Source organism: Psammomys obesus, unplaced genomic scaffold (assembly GCF_907164565.1).
Source record: "Psammomys obesus unplaced genomic scaffold, mPsaObe1.curated_primary_1811, whole genome shotgun sequence".
In the NCBI taxonomy this organism is placed as follows: domain Eukaryota; kingdom Metazoa; phylum Chordata; class Mammalia; order Rodentia; family Muridae; genus Psammomys; species Psammomys obesus.
The window spans coordinates 7,990,978-8,014,139 of NW_026592548.1; the positions used below are offsets into that span (position 1 = coordinate 7,990,978).

General features: G+C 45.8%; 2 protein-coding genes across 7 annotated transcripts in view; one reads left to right on the plus strand and one right to left on the minus strand.

Annotated features, from left to right (window-relative positions):
- Positions 1-12,601, plus strand: part of Ak5 (adenylate kinase 5) — a 193,558-nt gene extending 180,957 nt beyond the window's left edge. For both annotated transcript variants that reach the window (XM_055614277.1, XM_055614278.1), the window contains 2 exons: positions 2,600-2,791; positions 11,405-12,601. In XM_055614277.1, coding sequence (XP_055470252.1) covers positions 2,600-2,791; positions 11,405-11,473 — 261 coding nt within the window. In that variant the 3' untranslated portion in view covers positions 11,474-12,601. The remainder of the gene's footprint in view (positions 1-2,599; positions 2,792-11,404) is intronic.
- Positions 12,602-12,694: 93 nt separating this feature from the next.
- Positions 12,695-23,162, minus strand: part of Zzz3 (zinc finger ZZ-type containing 3) — a 67,480-nt gene continuing 57,012 nt past the window's right edge. For all 5 annotated transcript variants that reach the window (XM_055614272.1, XM_055614274.1, XM_055614271.1 and 2 more), the window contains 4 exons: positions 22,718-22,870; positions 19,287-19,421; positions 17,428-17,528; positions 12,695-17,186 (listed from right to left, as the gene is read on the minus strand). In XM_055614272.1, coding sequence (XP_055470247.1) covers positions 17,042-17,186; positions 17,428-17,528; positions 19,287-19,421; positions 22,718-22,870 — 534 coding nt within the window. In that variant the 3' untranslated portion in view covers positions 12,695-17,041. The remainder of the gene's footprint in view (positions 17,187-17,427; positions 17,529-19,286; positions 19,422-22,717; positions 22,871-23,162) is intronic.

Genomic DNA, 23,162 nt, shown 5'->3' on the forward strand with positions numbered 1-23,162 from the left:
GTAATCCCAGCACTTGGGAGGCAGAGGCAGGCAGATCTCTGTGAGTTCAAGGACAGCTTGGTCTATAGCATGAGTTCCAGAACAGCCAGAGCTGTTCTAAAACCCTGTCTTAAAAAAAAAAAAAAAGTTTAGGAGGCTGGATCAAGGGGGCTGGGTCTTCTTGCAGAGGTCACAGTTCAGTTAGCAGCACTCACATCAGACAGCTCACAACCACTCATTAACTACGGATTCAGGGTATCTGACGCCCTCTTCTGGCCTCTGAGAGCACCCACACCATGTGTGGCCTACAGGCGCATACACATAATAAAAATGAAACTTTAAATGTTCAGGTATTAATTAAAATGTTACTATATAATCAAAACTCAGTGTATACACAACTCTCAAAAAACAATCACATTTTCAAGAAAAAATATGTAAGTGATTTGGGTCACTTCCAGATGTAATTACTATGTGCCAGCTGTGTTCATGGATCCAGGAGAGCCCAAGGAACCAACTTGGCGGGGAAGCCTCTTAGACACGGGGTGTGAAGGCTGCCCTGTGTAGGTGTGACGCCTGAGACCCCATTCCTAACAAGCCCCAGAATGTGGACTGGTGATCACGCCCAAGCTTTGTGTGTTGAAACAAAGTCTCTGCCTGCTCTTATGTTGGTCCAGATGGTCTTTTAGGGCCAGCTCCAGCTTGGATACAAAGACCCTCTGTTTGTGACTAGTGAATCCTGAGTTATCTTTTCTGTTCCCAAGAGTGGCCTGGAAATGGTCCATGCAGGACAGGTAGACACTGTTTCGGAGCTAGCCTAACCACCAACTGCCTCCCAAGCTTGCCCTCTGCTGGTGAACAGGGTTGTTTTCTTCATGTACAAATGCTCCTCAGAAAAGCAGGGCCTGTTCAGTTAGGCTGCAGAGCCCAGACTTTAGAGACGTCACACTCTGTTCCTCACGCCCTGTGCTTCCCTCAGGAGCGCAGATCAGTGTCTAGTCAGCACTTTCTACAGAATCAGGCTCCGGTGTGTGGCATGATTCTCTAGAAACCATTGCTTTCAGCCCCACAGGCACTTTCCCCAGGGGGTAGCACGCCTCCTTTCGCCCACGCCCTGAACATGCCAGGCTGGTTCATGCAGGGGATGGGGATGGCGTCTGTTGACCAGGCATGGTGAAGTACGGCTGGTACATCCCAGTGATGGCAGGGACAAAAGGACATTTTAGGAGATTCCTGGGGAGACAGAGCCTGCGCTCCCCAGGGTCACCATCATCCCTTTGTGGAGACATCTTAACCTCCTTCAGTGTGTAAGACTTGGGATAGCAGACCTGTACCCCCTGCACACTGAGGATCCAGGGCAGGAAGGAAACAGCACTTTGAACACCGTGCTGCACGCCAACAGCACATGAGCACTGCCCGCTTAACCCTCCTGGGTCCCCTCACGGGCAGCATGGAATTTAAGATGCAGCAATGCTAGGTGGGAATTCAGGGAGCCAGTCAGGCAGTTTAAAAGAACAATTTGTTTTTGTCTCTCATAGTTCTGCAGTTCAGTGGGCTCAGCTGCTGGGTTCTCCCACGAGGTCCCCACTGTTGTAGTGGTCGGCTGGCATGTGTCTCTGGAGCAGGGCTTGGGCTGGCTAGCCTGGCATTTCTACCCACTGGCCCTCACACTGCTAGCTGAGATCCTCTCACTCCTTGGCAATGTCAGAGGAGTTAAACAGCATAGAAAGTAGCTGGTTTTCCTTATAGTGAGTATTATACAAGACCAGGCAAAAAATGGAGTTTCTTGTGGTAAAGTTATATGTGTACCAAATGTTTAAGAATTAGTTCCTTTTATAATTTATTATCAGCAAATGTTTAATTTATATGGCTGTTCTATGTATTTGTCCATGAGAGGTAGTGTAAAAATTACTTAGGCAAACCAGAAAAAAACCTAAGAAGCCCTTATCGACCTGTAAGAGCAGGGAGCCTCACCCCACTGTATTCCATTGCTCAAGCACTGTAGGGCAACAGCAGGCCACACTTGGCATCACAATGGAAGAACAGCATTCAAGTGAAAGGTGGCACAGGATTAACAAAACCTACTTTGAAAGTAGTCACAGCAGACTTCTGTCCTGGTTCCAGTCTGTGTGTGCCCGGCCGCTATGCTCCCCAGCTCTGTAACCTGCACACCCACAACAGGGTGCTCTGGGTAGCGGGAGGAAGACATGATGGTGGCAGGAGGCGGGGACTACCAGCTTTGCCTCAGTTGGTCAGGGAGGACTTTGCACAGGATCAACATACACACACTTGCATGTACATGCGTGCACATACACATCACCCACACAAGCACCTGCACACACACACACACATATACACACAGGCATGCTGTGCACACACCCTTGCCCTGAGTGTGAAGGACAGACTGGCTGCACTAGGCATCATGTGAACTGACCAGAAAGCTGGGAGCGCCGGGAGGCAGCAGGCGCTGAGGGCCCCTCTGGAAACGAGAGCCGTGACGTCCAGTCTCACGTCCGCCACCACGCAGAGCAGGGCACTCGAGAGGAAGCCGCAGCCCCAGGCATGGCAGGGCTCCCAGCCTGTGTCTGGCCCCCTGCTGACCTGCTGTGCTCCTCCTCCCCAGATTAGAGAGCCCCACTTGGTGATCTGCCTGGACTGCTCGGCGGACACCATGACCAGCCGCCTCCTGCAGAGAGAGCAGAGCAGCCGGCACGGGGAGGACACTGCCGACACAATTGCCAGGCGCCTGGAGGCCTACCACCGCGCCTCCATCCCCGTGGTCGCCTACTATGAGACAAAAACACAGCTATGGAAGGTGAGCACATCCTCCTGACCAGTGGCTGACCCTCTTCTCTCCCAAAAAGAGAGAGAGCGCAGAGTCAGGCTTTCTTGGGGGACCTGGGAAGCTACGCGCAGTTCCAGGATGGAGATCAAACTCTGACTTGCTTGCTTCGGTCACCGCTGTCCTGGTCAGCATTGCACACATGAACATAGGGGAGGTGTGGGCATGGTGGTGAACAACTGTTATCCCAGCACTCCGGAGCAGAGGCAGCAGATCTCTGTGAATCCAAGGCCAGCCTTGTCTAGAAAGTTCCAGGCCAGTCAGGGCTACACAGGGAGATCCAGTCTTTAAAAAAAGGTTTAAAAAAAAGTTGAATATCTGTTGTCAGATGACCATAAGAACGTGGTCATTAATTTGTAGCTGGTGCCATGGTAGCTGCTTAAACCTCTTTTTCCAAAACTAAGACAAGTTCAGGGCCTGAAACACGAGCTTGTAACCCCAGCTGGTGGGGAGGCTGAGACAGGAAGAGCTCATGTTCAAGGCCTGCCTAGGCAGCTCACTGAGCCTTGGTCTCAAGACAAAGGGCCTGAGGATCTGGGAGCACAGTTCAGTGCCAGCGTGCTCACCTAACATGTGTGAGGTGGAAAGTTCACTCACTTGCCTGTGACATTAAAAGCCAGAGGGGGCTGAGGAAATGGGTGGAGAGGCATGCAAGAACACAACAAAATGGAGCCAACATGCCCACAGTGGCTGAGGGAGCCTGGGGCTTCCTTACCCACTGTCTGAGGAGGAAGGATCCAGAAGGTAAGGAGAAGGGAAGCTACTGGGGAGCTGCAGAAGTGACCAAGGGCCAAAGCTGGGGAGATACAACAAAGGGCCCAGTCTGCTTCCTGCTATTCCCAGGCTGGCAGGCACCGGTCAACCATAACAAAGTCATCTCCAAGGCTACATCATCGATTGCGTGGGTTAAACTACTGGGAGTGAATGGAGAACCCCCTAAACCAGTCCATGGTCCACTCTTTTTAGAAGTGCCTCCCGATCTAACCCTAGAATGCTCAGCTCGTTCTGGAGTGTTTCCTGCACCACTATTTGCCATTTAAAAACAAAACAAGAAATCCGCAAAGATTTATACCTTTAAAAAATAAGCAGGCTGGAGGGTGGCCAAATGGGTTAAGGCATCTGCCACCAAGCCTGGACCCCTGAGCTTAGGTCCCTGGACCCTCTCAGTAGAAGGAAAGGGCCAACTCCTGCCTCTCAGCTCTGCACCTAGCCCTGAATAAGAAAAAAATAGATAGATAGATAGATAGATAGATAGATAGATAGATAGATAGATAGATGATAGATAGATGATAGATAGACAGATAGAGATGCATATATGTATATACAGTGTGCATTTGCATGAATGGACTGAAGAATTCTGGGCTGGGGCTGGAGGCCAGCACCTCATGAAAGAGCACCGGCTTGCTCCTCCAGAGAACACAGGTTCAATTGCTAGCACCAACATGGTGACTCACAGCCATCTGTTAATTTGAGTCCCAGGGAATGTATCTCCCTCTTCTGGCCCCCATGGGTACTGCATGCACATGGTACACAGCAAGAAATACAGCAATACAACCATACACATAAAAAAAAAAAAAAAAAAATTCAGGGCTGCATGAACCTTTGTTAGGCCAAATCATCTTAGAAGTTTTCCATTTTGTGCTTCCGGGAAGAGCCAAGGGATTGTCCAGGAGAAGGAAACTTCTACCTCAATCCTGAGACTGGGGTAAGCCAGACATAATTTAGAGTTTATCCCGATTCAGAATCAGAAAATTCCCTTCTCTCTTAATTATCTAAACTTAAACCTACAGACTCACAGGGCAATGGCTCATTGACAGTGAACTAGGGGAGTTAAAAAAGGAATCTCACTTCCGCAGTCCTAACAATCCTCTGTCACTCTCCAAGAAATCCTGCTCCCAGGCCTCTCTGGCCCATCTCTCCGGCTTCCCTTTCTTGGGGATGCTGGCCACTGGATCCACAGAGAAGTGATATTCATGGTCTACTTGGTCAGAGTTGAAAATGGACTCCAGAGGACAGAGGGGAGACGGGGCTTGCCTCCACCGCCTCGCCAGGTCTGCTGCATAGGATACACTCCAAGCCTAGGTGTATGTGGGGCCGGGGCCATTCATGGCATCTGCTTCCCATCTCAGAAAGCAACGCGGGAGGCCACATAGCCGGTTTCTCCTTCCATCCAGTCCTGCAGGCAGCTGCCATCAATCCTCACGCTCTTCTTCCTGGGATGTATGGGCCTCAGGGCAGAGGCCCTGGGGTGAACTAGCCCATGTAAGGGAGAGTTTGTCCATGTGGGTGAATGTACTGCTACATGAGTAGCTGGACATGAAGCACTTGGGGGTGAAAAGTGCCAATGCCGACCAGAGATTGCTGGAAACACTGCTCTGGAAAGTCCCAGGCCAGGCTTGGAAGGCCTGGCGAGCCATGTTGCTTACAGCTCTTTCTGATATAAAGTGGGCTGACAGGAGCCACTGGATTTCTTCCAGCCTGTTAGTCTATGATTCTCAGAGGGAAGAAAAGCTTTACCCACAAGCTGTAAAGGAATACATGCTTATTCTTGAAAATATAGAAGACCCATCTCTGAGGCCCACCATTCACCCAGGGCGTGCTCTCTGGAGCACTGGCTACACAGGACACAGCCTGGACACACGGGGGTGTGGTCACCCACGACTCCTAGCTGGCCTAAGCACACAGCACAGAAGGTGGTGGAATGGACACCAGCCCCAGTCCATCTGACAGTTGGGTTGGTTCCAGAAGCCCACATCAAGCACACATCGGCAAGACATGAGAACCAAAGATGCAGCTCAGGAAGCCACTAACTTCAGCACCACATGCACAGACAGGACGAGCAAAGGAAAGAGCAGCCACCGGGGCCACCCACCTCGCTTCCCACACGCTGGCCTGTAAAAGATAGCTTTCTTTGCACTCATCAGGGCACCCTCACTACAGGGTTCCTCCTATCCAGTCTCAAGGCCCTCGGAGGCCAATTCTTCATCAGATGCCAACCCGCTCACCTCACTCTCCACTAAACACACTAAGACATGCGGTTTAACTCAGATTCAGGACCGGAGTCCTTGGGGTGAAGGAAATCATGAAACTCCTCTTGACAGCTGCAGCACCAGGGCCATGCTCACTCTCAGTGGAGGCCAGCCCACCTCCCACCTGCTCACTGGGAGTCTTCCTCTCCCTCTGCTAACCCCGTGAACTCTCATCTGTTCTAGAGGGCATGGAACCCGGGTATCTTGTTAGCTCACTGTTTTAAGCGAACTAAGCCTAGAATTGGACAAGTATGCTGGGCCTGGTGAGGCATGCCTATAGTCCCAGCACTCAGAAGCAAGCATCTTCAAGGCCAGCCTGGGATGCATAGCAGGTTCAAGACTACCCTGGGTGACATGACTCCTTGTCTCAGTGCAAAACGAAGTACCCCACAGAGCTTAGCTCTGTGTATGGAAACTGGTTCTGTCTCTTTTCTTGGTGGCTATAGCAGAAATAGAAGAGCTGCTTATTTTTCTTTTAAAATTCTCTGTGGGAACTGATACAAACAAGGACATCTTCTGGACAAAGGGAAATGCTAACAGAACCTGGGAAGAAGCAGAGGAGACAGCCAGAGAACAGGAAGTGCTCCAGCCGAACATGTTCCTCTGGCTTCTTTCACTCCATGAAACTGCACTGCTGAAATCTCCTATCTCACCCCAGACACCTCTGCCTGCCGACAGAAAAAGAGGCTGACTGTGTGCCGACAGACTTCAACGGCGCAATAAGGATGGATTGCTAAAGGGTTTCCCTCGCCCTAGCAAAATGGCTGCTTTCCACCGGGAAAGCCGACAATGGCAATTTGTTTGTAAACTTCCAGGCATTTGGACTTCACAGAAGCAAACACCACAGCATGAGTCTCTGAGGAGCAGTTTTCTTTAATTAAAAACAAAAACAAAAAGAGAGAATAATCCCCATATTTAGGTCATGACGTAAAATGAAGAAGGTATTACATGGAAACTGAGCTGGGCAGGGGTACTGTGAAAACTCTAAGGTACAGTGCCAGCTAGGCCTCCCACCCGTACCCCACACCCCACACTACACACACACACATACACACACACACACACACACACACACACACACACACACACACACACACCAGCTTGAGTCTGGTTGGTCAGAAAAATCCCAAGGATTGTCCTTCAGAGCTGGTACTCGACGGCTTTCTCAGTGGAAAGAGAAAGGGTCACCCGGTTTATCCTCGTGTGACGCCCAGGATACTCCTCCAGAAATGGGCTGCCCTTCAATGGCCCCTGCACGGAAGGAAGACTGCTGCTCAGGGCACAGTCTTCAGCCAACTGGTCTCTTTTGTTTTGAGCCTCTCAGCCTGACTCTAGGGGCTCGATGCTGAGAAATGACCTTGTCCTCAAAAGCAGCTGTCCAAGCAGGGAAGGATGAAGGACCTCTGTTCTGCTGGGCAACCTGGAGAACCTCTGTGAGCATCCTACACAGATCAGTTTTAGCAAAGCCTGCTGAATCAGCACCCCCATCTCCACCATGAGTAATTCCTCACCCCCAGCATCTCTCAGGGGATGGCTCATCACCCCAGCTTGTCCTGTTAGTAACAGGATAAAGGTTGACCTTACATTTCCTATATGGGGGAAGGGGCTTTGAAATCCTGATCTTTCTGTATAGGCATGGGCCACCACACCTGACTTTATCTTCTGCAGAAATTGTTAGATGGGGTCAGCTAGCAAACATCCCATGCCAGTGCCCACTACCTCTTAGTAATAAGGTACTTAATGGCCCCCAGCCTGCTCCTTGACCGTACATTCCTATTTGCCTATGCTATGTTCAGAACTGACCTCTGTCCTTCTGCAAGATCCTCTAGATTACTGGCTGTGAACAAAGATGGGCATAGTGGTACTCCAGTACTTGGTCTCTGCAGGATCACAGGAATGGTACACACAAACACACACTAATCTTTTTAGAGACTGATAATTGCCTCATGGTAAACTTTTAAGCCCATCAATCTAGAGCACAGGAAGTTTAAGGCTGGACTGATCTACACAGAGTTCCAGGACAGCCAAGTTGACAGAGTGAGACCCTGTCTCAAAGAAAGGAGGCGGACTTGACCGGCACAGAGCATCAGAGCAGAAGCCAAACCTGGAGTTTGCTCAGCTCTAGTTTAGTCCCTTCATATAATGTCAGAAACAGGTCCAAGAGCCCAGGTCAAAGCCCTGAGGTGTGTTGGGGACAACAGGCTTGGGTGTGTGACTAGGACTCTCTGCTCTACTCCTGCTGTTGGCAGGTCTTTGTGCAGCCTCTCTACCTCTCCTGCACCCCTCAGGAACCTTTACATGTATGCTTCCACAGAACAGGTGCATCCATTTATAGCCTGCCTTCCACTTCCCATTTCACCATCATTCCTTGACCCCCGCCCATCCATGCAGACATTTTAAACTAGCTGATCAATAATGACACAGTGCCATTATTGATCAAAGTGTCAAACTTTGGTTCAGTCTGCCCCAAGCCCTGCATCTCCTTGGCTACATGGACTTGGGCAATGCACATCATCTGTGAGTCACATGCCCCTCAGGCCACTGTTGGACCCAGTTACCTAAGCGTCACTTGTGTCATTGCAGCCCTGTTTATATTCTCAGGGGGCGTCTCTGCAGTCCCAAGCCCTGTACTTCCTAACAGCATGAGCTCCCGCTGAATTTCCCTTCCAATGAGCCTTGAGCTTGTAAACTGTTGTCTCTTGTCTGTAGGCGTGCTGTCTCAGCATGGATTATGCTGGCACTCAGCAAATCCCAGGTTCCCCACAAGGATAAGCAGAAGGAGACCAAAGAGTAGGCCAGTCCTGTGAGGAACCCAAACACAGGGAAGTCAACCCCTGGTCCCAAGGCAGAGCCTCTGGCTCTGAGGGTGAGCACTGAGCACACAGTACTTTGGTTAAGGCTCTGAAAGAGATTAAGTATTATGTTCACTAAGGGACTTTTAGAATGTGTACACTTTGAAGAGTAAGGGGAACCCTCAAACACCCACCAAAACAGCCAGAACACAGACTTAGAAACCCCACCACCTTGCCCCACTCCTTGGAGACCATTCTCCTCCATGAAAACAACCACAATCCCTCCTCTGATGAGGCATCTGTCTTTATGCTTTGATCACCTATGTATGGATCAATGTAACCTCGCTTTGTTTCTGATCACATATATGCAGTAAAAATCCCCATTCCTGTATAAATTCATTGTGGATTTGTGATGCCAGTACATATCAGGCACAAGAAGGTCAAGTTCAAGGTCACTCTCTGTTACATGAGGCTAGCCTGGGATACTTGAGACTCTATCTCAAAAAGGAGAAAAAAAAGAGAAACAAAGATTAATAAATACAAATATTGCTAAATATATTTCTCGGGGCATTAAAAATATAAAATTGATTTCTGGTTGGAAAATTGAAACTAATGAAGGTAGACAATAAGAGTTGAAAAAAAAATGAAGCGTTTCTCAAAGTTGCCCCAAATGGCCCTTAAGAAAATTGTCTCCTGTGCACCCATATTTGCTGAGGTACTGTCCACAATATTCAAGTTACAGAATTAGCTTGGGGGCCCACCAATGAATGGATAAAGAAAATGTACTTTATTCAAGCAGAAAGAAGGAAATACCACTTGTATACAGGAAAATGAAAGAACTGGAGAGCAGGCTCAGTACTCAGAAAACAAATATTGCTTGTTTTCTCTTGTATGTACAATCAAGATTCTAAAAATAAGACATTAAAAGGGGCCTATCATTTGGAAGAGGGAGGGGCCAGCGGGGGGGGGTGAGGGAAGAGAGCTATCTGTGACTGAGGTGTGCCGCATGCAATTGTAAAGACGCCATGGTCAAACCCATTATTTAGTACAAATCACATGAAAAATGTGTTGACTGTGCATGGAGCCTCCAGGAAGGCACTGGCAGCTGTTTTGCTATGCAGAGCTTGGGCTTAAACACTGGCCCTTGTGCATTATGACTGCCATCGCTATCACCTGCCGGATCCGAGATCACCTTCTGAAATGCTTCCATTTATTAGCATTTACTGAGCCTCTGCCCCATGGCTTCAAGCCATCAGAGCATGCTGCTCTCTAGCCACAATCTGCCCAAATTTGGCCACAGCAGCCTTGAGAAACTTGAGTTCCACAGTCCAGTCGCAGCACACAACTGGTGGCTCCAGCTTGTACCTGCCTGCTCACGAGACCAACATGCCGTTTCATCAAGGATGGCTGCTGGGCGGCTCAGTTCCTCTTTAAGCAGTAATGCCCACACCCATTCTCCTAACCTAAGCAGGGCCATGTCTAAGGCATGCTCCCAGCATCTCCAGCCTCAGCCTTCTGAACAATCCCCAGCAGCTGGCTAGCTATCCAGGAAGCCATGCCCTTCCTGTTCCATCTGTTGCTGGCTTCCTCCACTGGTGGTGCATCTTGTCCTCCATTGGTGCATTGTGTCCTCAAGAACTCCGCCCATAATATATTTGCACATCGTGGGCCCAGGTCTGCTTTCTCCTCTACATTCCTGCTCCCGAGCCCTAACCCAGGTTATGTTCCCAGCCTGGTCTAAGTGCTTTACCACATTCAGAACTCTCAGGGTAACACCAAAGTGTTCATTGGTTTCTAACAATACTTAGAACACAGCTCTCGCTTTGCTTTTTCGGTGTTTTAGAGCACTTAAGAGGCTCACAGGAAAATAGAGGAGCTCCCGACACCCTATACCCAAATACAACCCCTTCAACTAGCAATGCTGCCAACAGGACATCTGTCACACTAGATGAACCTATACATACCCAAAGGCAATGGCTGACCGCAACACCTGTTGTGTACCGTATGCTTGGACAACTCTGGAATGTGCGGCAACTACACCAGAGCAGCGCTGTAACTGCTCTTTCCACTGTCAAGGCTGGACTAGACAGTATGTGCCCCTTTCAGAATGGCTTAACACACAGTTAAGTCTCTTCGTGTCTTTATTCTAGCTCCTTTCACTTTAATGCTAAGTGACCTAGATTACTCGCCTATGTAACTTGGTACCATTCAAGTTTTGCCAATCGTGGAGAAAGCTGTGCACACATGTGTACACACATGCGCAGGTCTGGGGGTATTTGCTGTTAACTTGAAAGAAGCTGCTGGAGGGGGTATTTGAAGTGCAGTGCCTTCCAAGTGGATGCACCAGTTTTTCTCTATTGTCAGCAATCCAGTTTAAGTTGTTTCACATCCTAGTAAGGATTTGGGGATGTCAGCCATTTTAATAAATGTGTAGCAATGCCCTCTCATTTTAATCTCGGGATATACATCTTGCTTATTTTGGAGACAGGATCTCATTGGGTACTGTTGGCTGGCCTAGAGCTCCTTATGTAGATCTCGAACTCAGAGATGCACCCTCCTGAGTGCTGACTAAAGGCAGACTCCACCACACAGGCACCTGCTTTTTAAGTAACCACTTTTCACTTTAGTCTCTGCGTCTGGGGGGTGGACACTGTTTTCATTTGCTGAGCAAAAGCAGATAACTGTGTTTCATAATTGGGAAAAAAAAAAAGATCACATTTAAAAGCAGGCCAAAAGGATAACAACTCTCTTCCTTTCAAATACAGGTGAATGCAGAGGGAACACCAGATCAAGTTTTTCTCCAGCTCTGCACAGCTATTGAGTCAGTTTTCTGAAGAAGATGCACAACTTTTGAGTGGACATAAAGGAGCACGAAACTCACCCCTTAATACATTCCTCTGTCCCCACCCCCACCCACCTTGGCCAGCTGCTTCCTCGAAGCGAAACTCATGGGAGAGGGTTCTGGAAATCGGGCAAGGTATTCTCAGACTGTCCACCTTTCTCCTGCACTCCAGCACGCTTTTTTTTCTGTCACCAGGTTGTACCTCGGAGCACAGTCTAGATGTTTGCAGGGCAGGGCCTATGCCAGGGGTGCCCCAGGGCCAGCTGATGTCTGATGTGTACAGGGAGAACACATCCCTAATTCTCCATCACAGTCTCCTCCTTCTCACTGATGTATTTGTTCCCCCGGATGTGGGTCATTAGCATGGGGACAGGCTTGGATACCTCCTCTGGTACTGACTGCTTCTCCAGTTCCCAGGGGTTGCGCAGAGCCCCGGTGGGACTTTTAAATGCCCTGTGGAGCATTTGCAAGGCATCAAGCCAGCAGAACTTGACAGAAATGTTTCAAAATATGGTATTATCCAGCTCCTCCTAGAGAGCAACACAGGGCAATCAGTGCCATCCATTTTGGGGACACTAGCTGCGTGGAAGTGTCCTAAAAAGCTAACAATGCTGGTCAACTGTACAAGCCGCTCTCCTCCCCACGCAGCAGGGCGCCTTTGCAATTATGTAAATTAGCACCAGAGACCGGTCAGAATGTAAAAGTATGAAAGATGATTTGTTACTTCACATACGGGACAAACCACCTTGTAGTTTTGGTTTGAGGTAATTACTCCCTGACATACTGCCAAATAAAAAGGGCAGTATCCCAGCTCACCTGGGAGGGCACGTGAGGACACGGGTGTCCCACAGCCCCTGTGCTGTATCTGTCTCACGGGCCCGCTCCATGGGCTAGCGCGGCCACACCAGTCAAGTGTGCGTGTTTTATGCTGAGTTGTTGAACTGGAGCTGCTTGTGTCTTCTGAAATATCTGCATCTTGTGCTCAATCATTACACGCACTTTGGTTTGCATGATTCTTTTCCTCAATGAGTGAGCAAATACAGATGTTTCCAGAATAGAACTGTATTTTTAAAATCATTTTCCCCCTCAAAAGTTATGTACAAATGAAATAAATGGAAGCCAGGATAACTCTTTCTCTATTTATTTTTAACTCACATCATTCTGGAAAGCATTTGAAAGCTTTCATTCCAAACAGAAGCAAACACAGTAATGGTTTAAAATTATGATCCACTTATATGATTTGAACTTTGGCCATAGATCAGATCTGAGCTATTACAGAGAAATTGTTAATGTATTCATGATACATGGTCCGTTTCAAATTTCTTTTTCTCTAGCACTGGTTCCTAAACAGAAATATCAGTGTGTGCTAGACAAGAAATTAAGTTTCTTTGGTTACAATTAGGCCTTTACTAGCAGAAAGGGTGCGTTATGTTCCCAAACTCACACAGCTGTCAAATGCTTACACTACCCCAAGCTGTTACACTTGACAGGGAAGTATCTGAGTATCTGAGCAAGATGAGAAGTGCTGTTACAGGATGAAAACTTAAGCAAGTGACTTTGTAGGAGTTAAGAGTCTCCAAACATACACACACACACCCTGGCAAACACTGCGCCCACAGCTCCATGTGAGGAAACAAGGCAGCAGGCAGGGGAGCCAGCTGGGACTCCACAAGGTAGCTGGCAGCTACTTTGGAAAACCTCAGCAGAAAGCAGTACCTGGGAATGCAAATCAGCTTTCTACAGAGCAGCGGAGCACACAACTGCTCGTGTGAATGGCTCCAAGTGATAGCACAAAGTCACAGATTTTAAAAAGAGTGGACCTTAGCAGTTTCTGCCTAGCAAACCGCTGTGTAAGACAAATGCAAACTGCCTGGCTATGACCCATGCTCAAGGCTGCACCTGACCTGGTACTGTGCCCTCCCCAATGCCATCACCTGGACCCTTCCTCTCATTCATTTGTCTCAAGCCACACTGCCGGTCTTCAAAGCTGCTTGAGGAGACCCAAGGCCTTACCACTGGCATCCTCTTGCCTCTTCCCTACAGAGGATCCACATGCTCAGCCCATTCAATCTAAAACGACACAGTTCCTCAGACTCCTGTTTTATTTCATTTTTCTTCAGAAATTATCTTACTTAATTAGGGAATTAGAGGTTTATTTGTACATTGCTGCCTTCTGTTAGTCTATAAGCTCCACAAAAGCCTGGATTTTCTATTGCAGGCGTCCCCACACATCTGTTACTACTGAGAAATCACATGCTTTAAGTCTCAGTGTCTTCACTGTTCCCCCATATACAATTAGCAATGCTGCAAATCAGCAACTAGTTCCTGGAACCGCTTCACTTCCCCAACAGGGACCAGGACCCAAAACGTCACTGCAAATATGACTGAGTGCCAGCCACGATGCATGATCTGGCTAAGCACGCCCTACAAGTAAAGCTGGATGCCAAGGCTGTCCATGAAGACACGCCAAGGGGCCTCCTGCAACAGGCTTTCCAAGAGTCATGGCATGTCATGTACTGGGCCCCACCACCCTCTACAGAAAGAGTGTAACTTACCAAACACTGGGTCACGCAACCAGCAAATAGTTATATAGAGTCTGTTAAAAAGTCAGCGCCTAGAGACACACACATAAACTGCTCTCATGAAGCTTAACATGACACAACTCACAAATCAACCCATTTAACAGATGGATAAACTGTGGGATCATATGAAAACTAAAACTCTACAGTTTAAAAGGGTTTAAAAAGGGTAATGCAATGGAAACGAGCTGTTTCCTCCAGTACATCCAGAACAGCCGGTTGTAAACCTGGTTATCCAGATTTACACAGCTATTTAAGGGAACTTTTACAGAACAAGACATCTATTACAGCACTGCGCCATCATCTACCTGTCAGCCTTTAAAAATGGTCCTACCACCTCAGTAAACTTTTCTGTGATCTGATGGACGTGAGAGTGGCGAAGAGCCAAGGAAAACCAGGGGTCGGGTGAGAGGCAATGGAGAGGTGCGTGGGCCCCTGTGAGTCAGGCCCCAGGTTTGTATTCTAGCAATGCATGAGAAAAGAGCACGAGAAACCAGACTGCCTCACAGCAGCGGTGCTCTTGCTGGGGAAACCAGGCGCGACAAAGGGAACAGCCCTGCTCAGAGACAAGTCTCATCACCTCACTAACAATATGACCTGGGAGAGTCAGTTAACTTTGTTCTGGGTAGTGCTCATGAGAACAGGGCACTCAAGGAACTTGCTTCACTGGGTTGAGAATCCAAGGAGTCGCCACCTGCTGGCTTGTGTGCAGCAGAGGCCACATGAGCATTTACTAGCGGGGCATCATATTAAAGGGAAGCTCTTCTCTCCCTAACCTTAGAGCAGTGGCTTCTGGTGTTATTAAGCATTCCTTCTACGGTAGCGAACAACTTGAGCATCGTACCTGAAGCACGAAAACACTAACACTGCTTCTCAAGCATAGCTATCAGCAGCCTGTCAGCAATCAGTACTCCTTGGTAGAGAGATGGAAGGTCTCCTTGTGTAAAGAATAAGCCTGCCCACTTCTGCAACCCTCAAGTAAAAACACAAGAAAAACATTCCCACCAAGCCATGGCGATGATGTGCTCAGAGCCGAAAAATCCAAAATCCAAAACAAACACATCTTCTGTTCATACAGGGAAAACCCACATTACTAACTCAGTCTCAAAATCTTTGCCTTCAAGTGTGTCTGTCTGCTCTGCTGGGACCCCACAATCACAACCCTCACTTCCCCTTCCAGGGTGTATTTCACCTTTACGGGATGTTTGGATCTGACCTGCTCTCCAAAACTGTCTGCATGCTATGCATGAGGGAAGACCCTGGCACCTTGCAGTTTGACTGTTGTTCCTTCACTCGCAGCCCAGAGATAAAGGCCTGCTGGCTTTTCTTTCTGTAACAGTAGACTGCATCAATATGACCAGCGATAATCAATATATTACTTACATTTCTCTTTTCCATACTTAAAATTCTATATCTTTCTTAATCAAAAAGTTCAGGGTAGATTTTAATACCTTGCTGAGTACTGAAGAGAATTAGTAAATAATGTTCCCTGAACGTAAAAACAGAAAAGCAAAGATAAAACTTGACAAGTATCAGTACTCAACTTACCATCGAATATACTATCTTTTCTTCGTTGATAATTTTTGGAAATCAACTGTTTCAATACATGGGAACTTAATTAAGAAAAAAAAACCTACTAGAATAAAAATTTCGACATATATTTAGGTTCCACATCTGGACATTGGTCAGCATCCCTAATGTGCAGTGTTTCAGCACACTAGATAAGAACACTAACACCTTTAACAGGTCTCAAGCTGTGATCACACTCTTCCACAATACATCTTCACCCTTCATAAAGAACAGAAAACAAATACAGATGGAAAACAAACTTTTAAATAATAAATTCTACTTTAACACTTGAAGAAAAAAAAAAATCCAAATTTGACCCAAAGGAAGCCACAACAAGTGTTCTATAATATAAACAAACATATCCACATACTTTATTTCTCACAGTTCTCCTGACAAATGAAAATTATTCAAGAACATACTGTGTACACAGATAAGAAACATACAAAATGTTTTAAATGATGGACAACAAAATCCAGCAGTATAAAAGAATGCTTGTGAACTCTGCTCACTGTGCAGACTACATTTAATCACTCGTTAAATAGTAATAAAAATACAATCTTTTATGGATTTTGTGCAGACTACAAAAGAGGAAAAATTATCACCATATATCTGATTTTTATATTAGGCAGTTTTCTTTGACGAGTTGCACTGACAACTCGAAATACAGAGGCAGAAGGCTGTGTATTTTAAAGGGATTAATGTTGGGAATCAGAGTTTACACAGTCACTACCACTGGCACGGTTCACCATAGTCTGTACACATCACATGATCATCTTATATAACATGACATTTAAAAAATATATCTGCGTGACAACTTTATGACATTCACACCCCTTGAGCTGGTTAAAGAAGCAAAGTCACAGCTACCTCGTGCTTTGCTCTTAGTAAGGACAGTTCATCGTGATTAAAAGTTAGGTACCAAACTGCTAAGCAGCTCCTGTCCCCTGAAGGCCACGAGTGGCCACCGGACAGTGAGCTCTTTAGAGTACACATCCTAGAAGCAAACACCATCATTGGTTAAAACTTTGTAAGTCTGGTCTGCGCTGAAAACTATCTTCACAAACTGAAAGCTACTAAACTGATTTAATATAAATACTTTGTCTGTCATTATCATGTGTGACCGAGGTCTTTAAAGCCTTTGGAATTCACTCTGGCATTAATGCGAGCTCTCGTTCCCATCTCACCCACTTAGGCCCACCACCCACAGGGCTTTGAGGTGGTGGTGAAAACCTCAGCGGAAAACGCTCAGCTCAGCAGGAATGCTCAGCTGCTCATCCACAGCACCCGGTGCAGAGCTGTACTTGAGGAGAACACTCGGGGAGCGCTCACGCTGCGAGTGTGCAGACTGTGCACACCACCAACAATGACGTCACTGCGGTGTTGACCAGGATTAGTGGCGACACTCTTCCATGTCATCTGTTGGCTGGGAAGTAGTTGGGGTCCAGGTAACTATAACTGGTGCCTTGGGACACACAGTAGTCTCTGTCTAAGAATGTCTCTGACTTATAAACAGGTTCTAACTGGTGATCTTCCTTGTGAATATCTGTTTCATGAGGGCTGCAAGGAGAAAACACAGACAGACTCATCAGCATGTGACTCCACACGCATTTTCATCTGCCCCTCCCCAAATCTTCTCAGTTAAATTACTCTCTCAAAATGCTTTAATAGAAAGTTGCTTGAGATGTGATGTGATTTAAGGAAGATTTTAATTGCTTAGAGTAGAATCTAATGCATAGAAGCATAGTTACGCTTTAAAGTACACTGCTTCAGGTTCTTGTCTCCAAGATAAAACACTTACCAGTCTGAACAAGAGTCACAGAAATCCAAAGACATTTCTGGAGGACAATCCTGGCAGTGCCACCGGACCCCCTGGATAGGTTCTACACCACAGTTATCACACTGCAACAGATGCACAAGAGTTCTTGGCTACGTTTCTTTTCTACTAGGAAGCACATGATCTAACAAGGACACACCCCGCCCTGTAAGTTGTCCAGTTCTTTAACACACTGGTGTAAGTTCAGCAGAATTCCCAGAGAAGTAGATAAAGGCTCATCCACTCAACAACCGACTACCGGGGAATGAGAAACAACCTTTGCATTTACCCAAGAGGTTCTTAAGTCAATCAACTCAAACTTGGGTATTTTACCATTAGTCAATATTCACTTGAAACCAGTGTGTAACCATGAACACTGACTCATTTCCAGAGCCAGAGCCTCCCAGACACATAGCAGCAGACACCCAGATAATGCCACACTCCTGTCTGGACACTCACTAGGCTGAACCCCTAAAAACAAAGCCTTATAATGACAAGAGGGCAGGCACAGCTTGTTCTCCATAGAGACTCTGCAGGAGCCCCTCAGCGCAGAATTTTGGAAACTAAGTATGGTGATTTAAATGAGAATGGCCCCTATAAGCTCATATATTTGAGTGCTTGGTCACTGACTGGTGGAACTGTCTGGGAAGGATTGGGAGGAGTGTCATTGGAAAGTGAAACTTGAGTGCCCTAGTCTCTTTCTGCCCACTGCCTGCAGGTCAGGGTAGAGCTACTGCTCTGGCACCAACCTGCTGGCCTCCCACCATATTGGTCACGGACTCAGGATCTAAAATTGTAAGCAGGACCCCAATTAAATGCTTTCAAAGAGTTTCCTTATGTTGTTGTCTCTTCATGGCAATAGAACAGTGACTAAGCCACAAAATAAGTCTCATTCCTACATTCTCTGATAATATACTGTCCAATAAGTCATGGCTGAGACTATCATCCAATTATGAGAAAACTGAGTTTCCTCTCAAAAAACTAGAAGCCAGTTAGGAAAATTCCTTACAGAGGAGAAAGGTCCCTGAAGGGTCAGCATGCATCGACCCTTTCACGCACATGCCAACAGCAACCCCACATTATGGTCTTACTGCAATGTTCCACAATCTAATTAACTAAGCGCAGCCATCTCTAGCACCTACAGAGACGCAAACTGGCCAGTCTTTATTTTCCCGCTAACAGATGTGCAGCCAGGGCACATGTTTGAGAAATACTAAGACGACTCCCCAAGATGCCAGCTGTCTCCTTTTAACTTTCTTTTAATCCAGTCCTCACATTACAGCCAGAATGATCTATGGCCCTGCTTCACTTATGTATTTTTAATTCCATTAAAAATAGGTGAATAAACTGCTTTACAAAATTTAGTAACAGTAAACAAGTAGGGCTGTTGAGTCTAAATCCTGTGCTTTCCTAAAAGTTAGCAAACCCATTTTCTTGAAATGTCCTAAAATCTTGAAAATCTTCCCTAACCTCTTAGGATTCTTTAAACTCCTTGGCAAAACCTCCAGTTGTGCACAGGCTCTTCTTTACAGCATGCACTTTTTTTAGGTGTACTCAGCTCTTTTACTTGTTTAACATCTCTAGGATTTGTTTATTTTATTTTAAGACACAGAGGCTCACTACATAGCCCCAGCTGGCCTCCAACCCACATGATCAACAACTGCATGTGTTCTTCTCCATAAGGAACATTAGACTATGTGACACCCACTTGTGGGCACAGCTTTGCACGTGTGTCTAAAAGAATTACAGAGAAACTTACTGCGCTTTCCCTGAAGGCTCAGAGATTCCAGAAGTGAATAACCTAGAGGCCACTAACAGTACCCTTTTCACCCTTTTAAGCTTACCTTAAAGCCCACATGTTGCACAAACCCACTTTCTGCTTGCATTTGTTGAAGTTTCTGCTTTTTTAACTTTTTAAACTGTAATAGTTCTTTATATTCAGGTAAACTCCTATACATGATAGGAATGCTTTCTTCATCCTGTTAAAAAGAACAAAATATGAAAGTGTTAGTTCAATAATTTAAATGGACTAAGTGTAAGTAATACACAATCCTTATCACTACCGAACAGTTCTCGCTTTTAAAGACTCAGAAACTTAGTGCTGACTATTTTTGATGTGTGTGAGCTGACAATTCAGCTGGGGTGGCTGGCCAACAGCTCTACTAGCCTCCCTGCCTCTGCTTCCCCAGCGCTGTGCTTAAGGGCATGCCAGCATGTTCATGGATTCACAAGGGTGCTGGGAACCCAAACTGCACCAAGTACTTTACAAGCTGATCAGCCTAACGGCCCACTTTCCCACTTTACACGACTTGAAATGCTTTCCTAAGGCTCAATGAACTCCACACCTGTCATACAATAACAAAAACGTACTGTCACCAGAGCTATTTCAGAAGCCTCATATCTGACCTCTCCCTGCTCTGCAGTAATTTCACACTTGCCTTTGTAAACATGGTATCTTTTTTTAACCAGCAAACTCTGTTTTGCAATGACTAATCAAAACAGTGTATTTTTTAGTCAAGGGGATGAACTGAACCACACTAGCTACTTAGAAAACAAAGTAGACTGTATTAATACTTTAAGAATCTCAGAAACACTGAACTACAAGATGTAAAACCCAGTAAGGGTTCCTCCAACCCTAAAACTGACATGCCATTCAAAACTGATATGCAAAGTCTGTGTCCTTACATTACAGGACCATTCCCTACACTGGGCAATGCTAAGACCCTCAGTGTCCCGCCTTTGTTTGTTATCTCTGATGCTAGGTCCACCATAGCGATTCCACCTGCAATCTTTCTCTGGTTCCCATCCTAAGAGCTACATCCTGGACCTTGCCTTTAGTTACACGTCTGCTCTAAAATAGCATGTAAGCCTCTCACAATGCTGCTTGCCATTTCTCTTTAAGTCTCACCTCAGTTTTCAAAAGCCTACTGAGATTACTAATCGCTTTACTGGTTTTCTATTTTCCCAATCTTCCCCTGATACCCAGGATCTTTTGCAACCGAATGGCTGACCCCATGGTCACTAGCTTTCTAAATGCACCCTCAATCCAATGCTCCAAGTCCCATAAATTCTCAATCCTGGATAAGATAACATCTCATCTTCCTCATCCCTCTGTCATTAACTATTGTGTTATATTCCCATCAAGGAAATGGATGTTTATAAAAACTGTAACAACTCCTCAGATCATATAAATAACTAGTGAGATTAATTAATGAGTGGATGACTTGAACCCTTATTTTCCTGATATATACAGCTGCCTAATACAGAATTCTAAGCTTTTTCTTATGCATATCTAATTCTGTCACGATGTAACATTTCTCTCAAATCCATCCTCTACTACCCAGTCTCTCCACTGTTCCCACCATTACTTTAAATTTTCTGCAGCTTCCTGTATAAGAGTCAAGTCCAAGGTCTTCAGATAGATAAAATTCTTCAGTTTCACATTCCATTACCATATCTTTCATCCATTTTTCCATTTTAAAGTTCTATCACCTATTATTAAAAGTCTACTCATTTTTGGTACAGATACTTTTTCCCTAAATAGTTCAGTCAGCTGATGGGTGAATCAATAGACACAGAAAGACCCTACAGGTATGGAAAGCAGAGCACCTGTGTGTTCTCGGTAGTCACATGTGCATACAGAATAAGGGATGGTGGGCACTAGGAGCTGTAAAGACACGGTTTCATAGACAATTTCAGGTAGTGGGGGTGGAGGGGATCTGAGACTACTATACAGTAACATAACTGGCTTGTTAACATAGGAAACTGTGTACTCAACAACTTTCTGAGTTATGCTATTTCAGATAAGGCTAAGGTGGAACATGGATTTTTCAAACTAAGAAGTAAATTGTGCACATCTAATTTCTTTAGCTGCTGCTGCTTTGGAAAGAGAAGCCTCCTGCTATCAGAAGATTCATAGATAATCATTTTCAACAGCTATGTGGATCAGAGGGCATGGTGATACACACTTGCACTTTTAGCTCTGAGGGTGCTGAGGAAGGAGGATTAGCATTTGAAGACTGTCCCAGACTACATTCCTAAAATATAATCAGTATGATTTACACTGGTGCTATTTAAAAAGAAATACCAAGGAAAAGTTAAATGTAATTTACTTTATTACATTATATTTTAAAACAGTTCTTCTCGTGGGAAGTGAAGTGAGGGCCCTGCACATAACGAGGCATGGGACTACCACCGAGTGCTTGTTTCCAGTGTTCTGCCACCCTCCACACACGGCTAAGGTGTAACCAGTTTGCAAGCACCGTCCTCATGGCCACCTTCTTACACTTCCTCATAAACTTCCTACACTAGGTTCCTCCTAAATGACCACAAGAGCGCCGTCTAGTCTCCTGAATGGCTGTAACAACTGTTTATTAAGTGATAAACAACATACAAGCCCAAGATTCAGAAGAACAAAAACATATATTTTTACAACCTCATATCAAATACCTAGCAGTCTATTACATGTTTAGCTAAGTAGTTCCTCAAATGGATCCTTCTAACAATCACAAAGGACAAAATTATACACAAAGGCTGTATTGTAAGACACAGTATGAACATTTCCAGAAAATATTTAAAGAAAAAATGATAACAGAATCACTACATGGTTATTTAAGAGACAAAGTTACTTTTTTTTCCTCTAATTTTCCCTAAAATCTCCTGCTCTAATTGTGCGAATCAGTCTTAGCATACATTCTTCAAGCGAGGGACTAATCACTTTACAGAAACTCAGAGCAGAAAAACAAGGTAAACGACAAGGATACAGGCGATATAGTCCAGACGGAGGCAAACCTGTGGACAAACAACCCAGCTTTCAAGCAGGTGGTGTGGGTGAGGAAAATGAAAGCAGAGGCCCCCCAACCCCTGCCGCCTTTCTCTGGATCCAAACAAACAAGTAAAAAATAACTGAGATTGTATGAGTATAACTGAGTATGGCTCAGCTAGCAGAGTGCTTGCCTAGTGTGCACAGGGACCCAATAAGTGTATGCATACACACACATATCCCTTGAAATGACTGGGGCAGCCAAATAATCTGTAACATGAAAAGTTACCTTCTCAGGAACCTGAGTTTGTGTCTGGAACTCCAGCCAAAATAATCTGCAGTGGATCTGGGTTATTCTCACTACTTACGCCTATGTTGAACTTTTCATGGGAAACACTTAAAAGCATAGTAACTCTAAATCTGACTTGTTAAAGGGGACATGTCAATACCCTCTGGAAAGCAGGATAATCAGAAGATCATGTACTCCAGTGTGTGAAAAGAGGTGGGACTTACCGACGCCTCCTCAGCAACAGTGCTCATGTGGCTGTGGAAACAGGACCGGTCATCATCCTCATCCATATACACTGGTGGTTCATGCGAAGTCATGAAAGTGGAAGGTTTAAAGAGGTGCTTATTAAGGGGGTGCTGTCGTCTGCTTGTTGAGGACTGCAAGAAAAAAAACAAAACAAGTGTTTTATTGGGACAGTGGAAAATCATCAACAGAATCAAAAGTACAAAACCCATACATGTACCCCAGTGTTAAAAGCCTACAATGCTGGCTGCACTGAACTCTTGGAATTAGCTTATACTGAAAGTCAAGAGAATAAAATGACCTAAGCTAGAGAAATTCCTAACAAGTAAGTTATACATCACTTAATCACCACAGCACTTCTACAGAGCAGCCATCTCCTATGGTTCAGAGGGGAAGCCATGCAGTCACGAGGACGCCGAGTTTCAT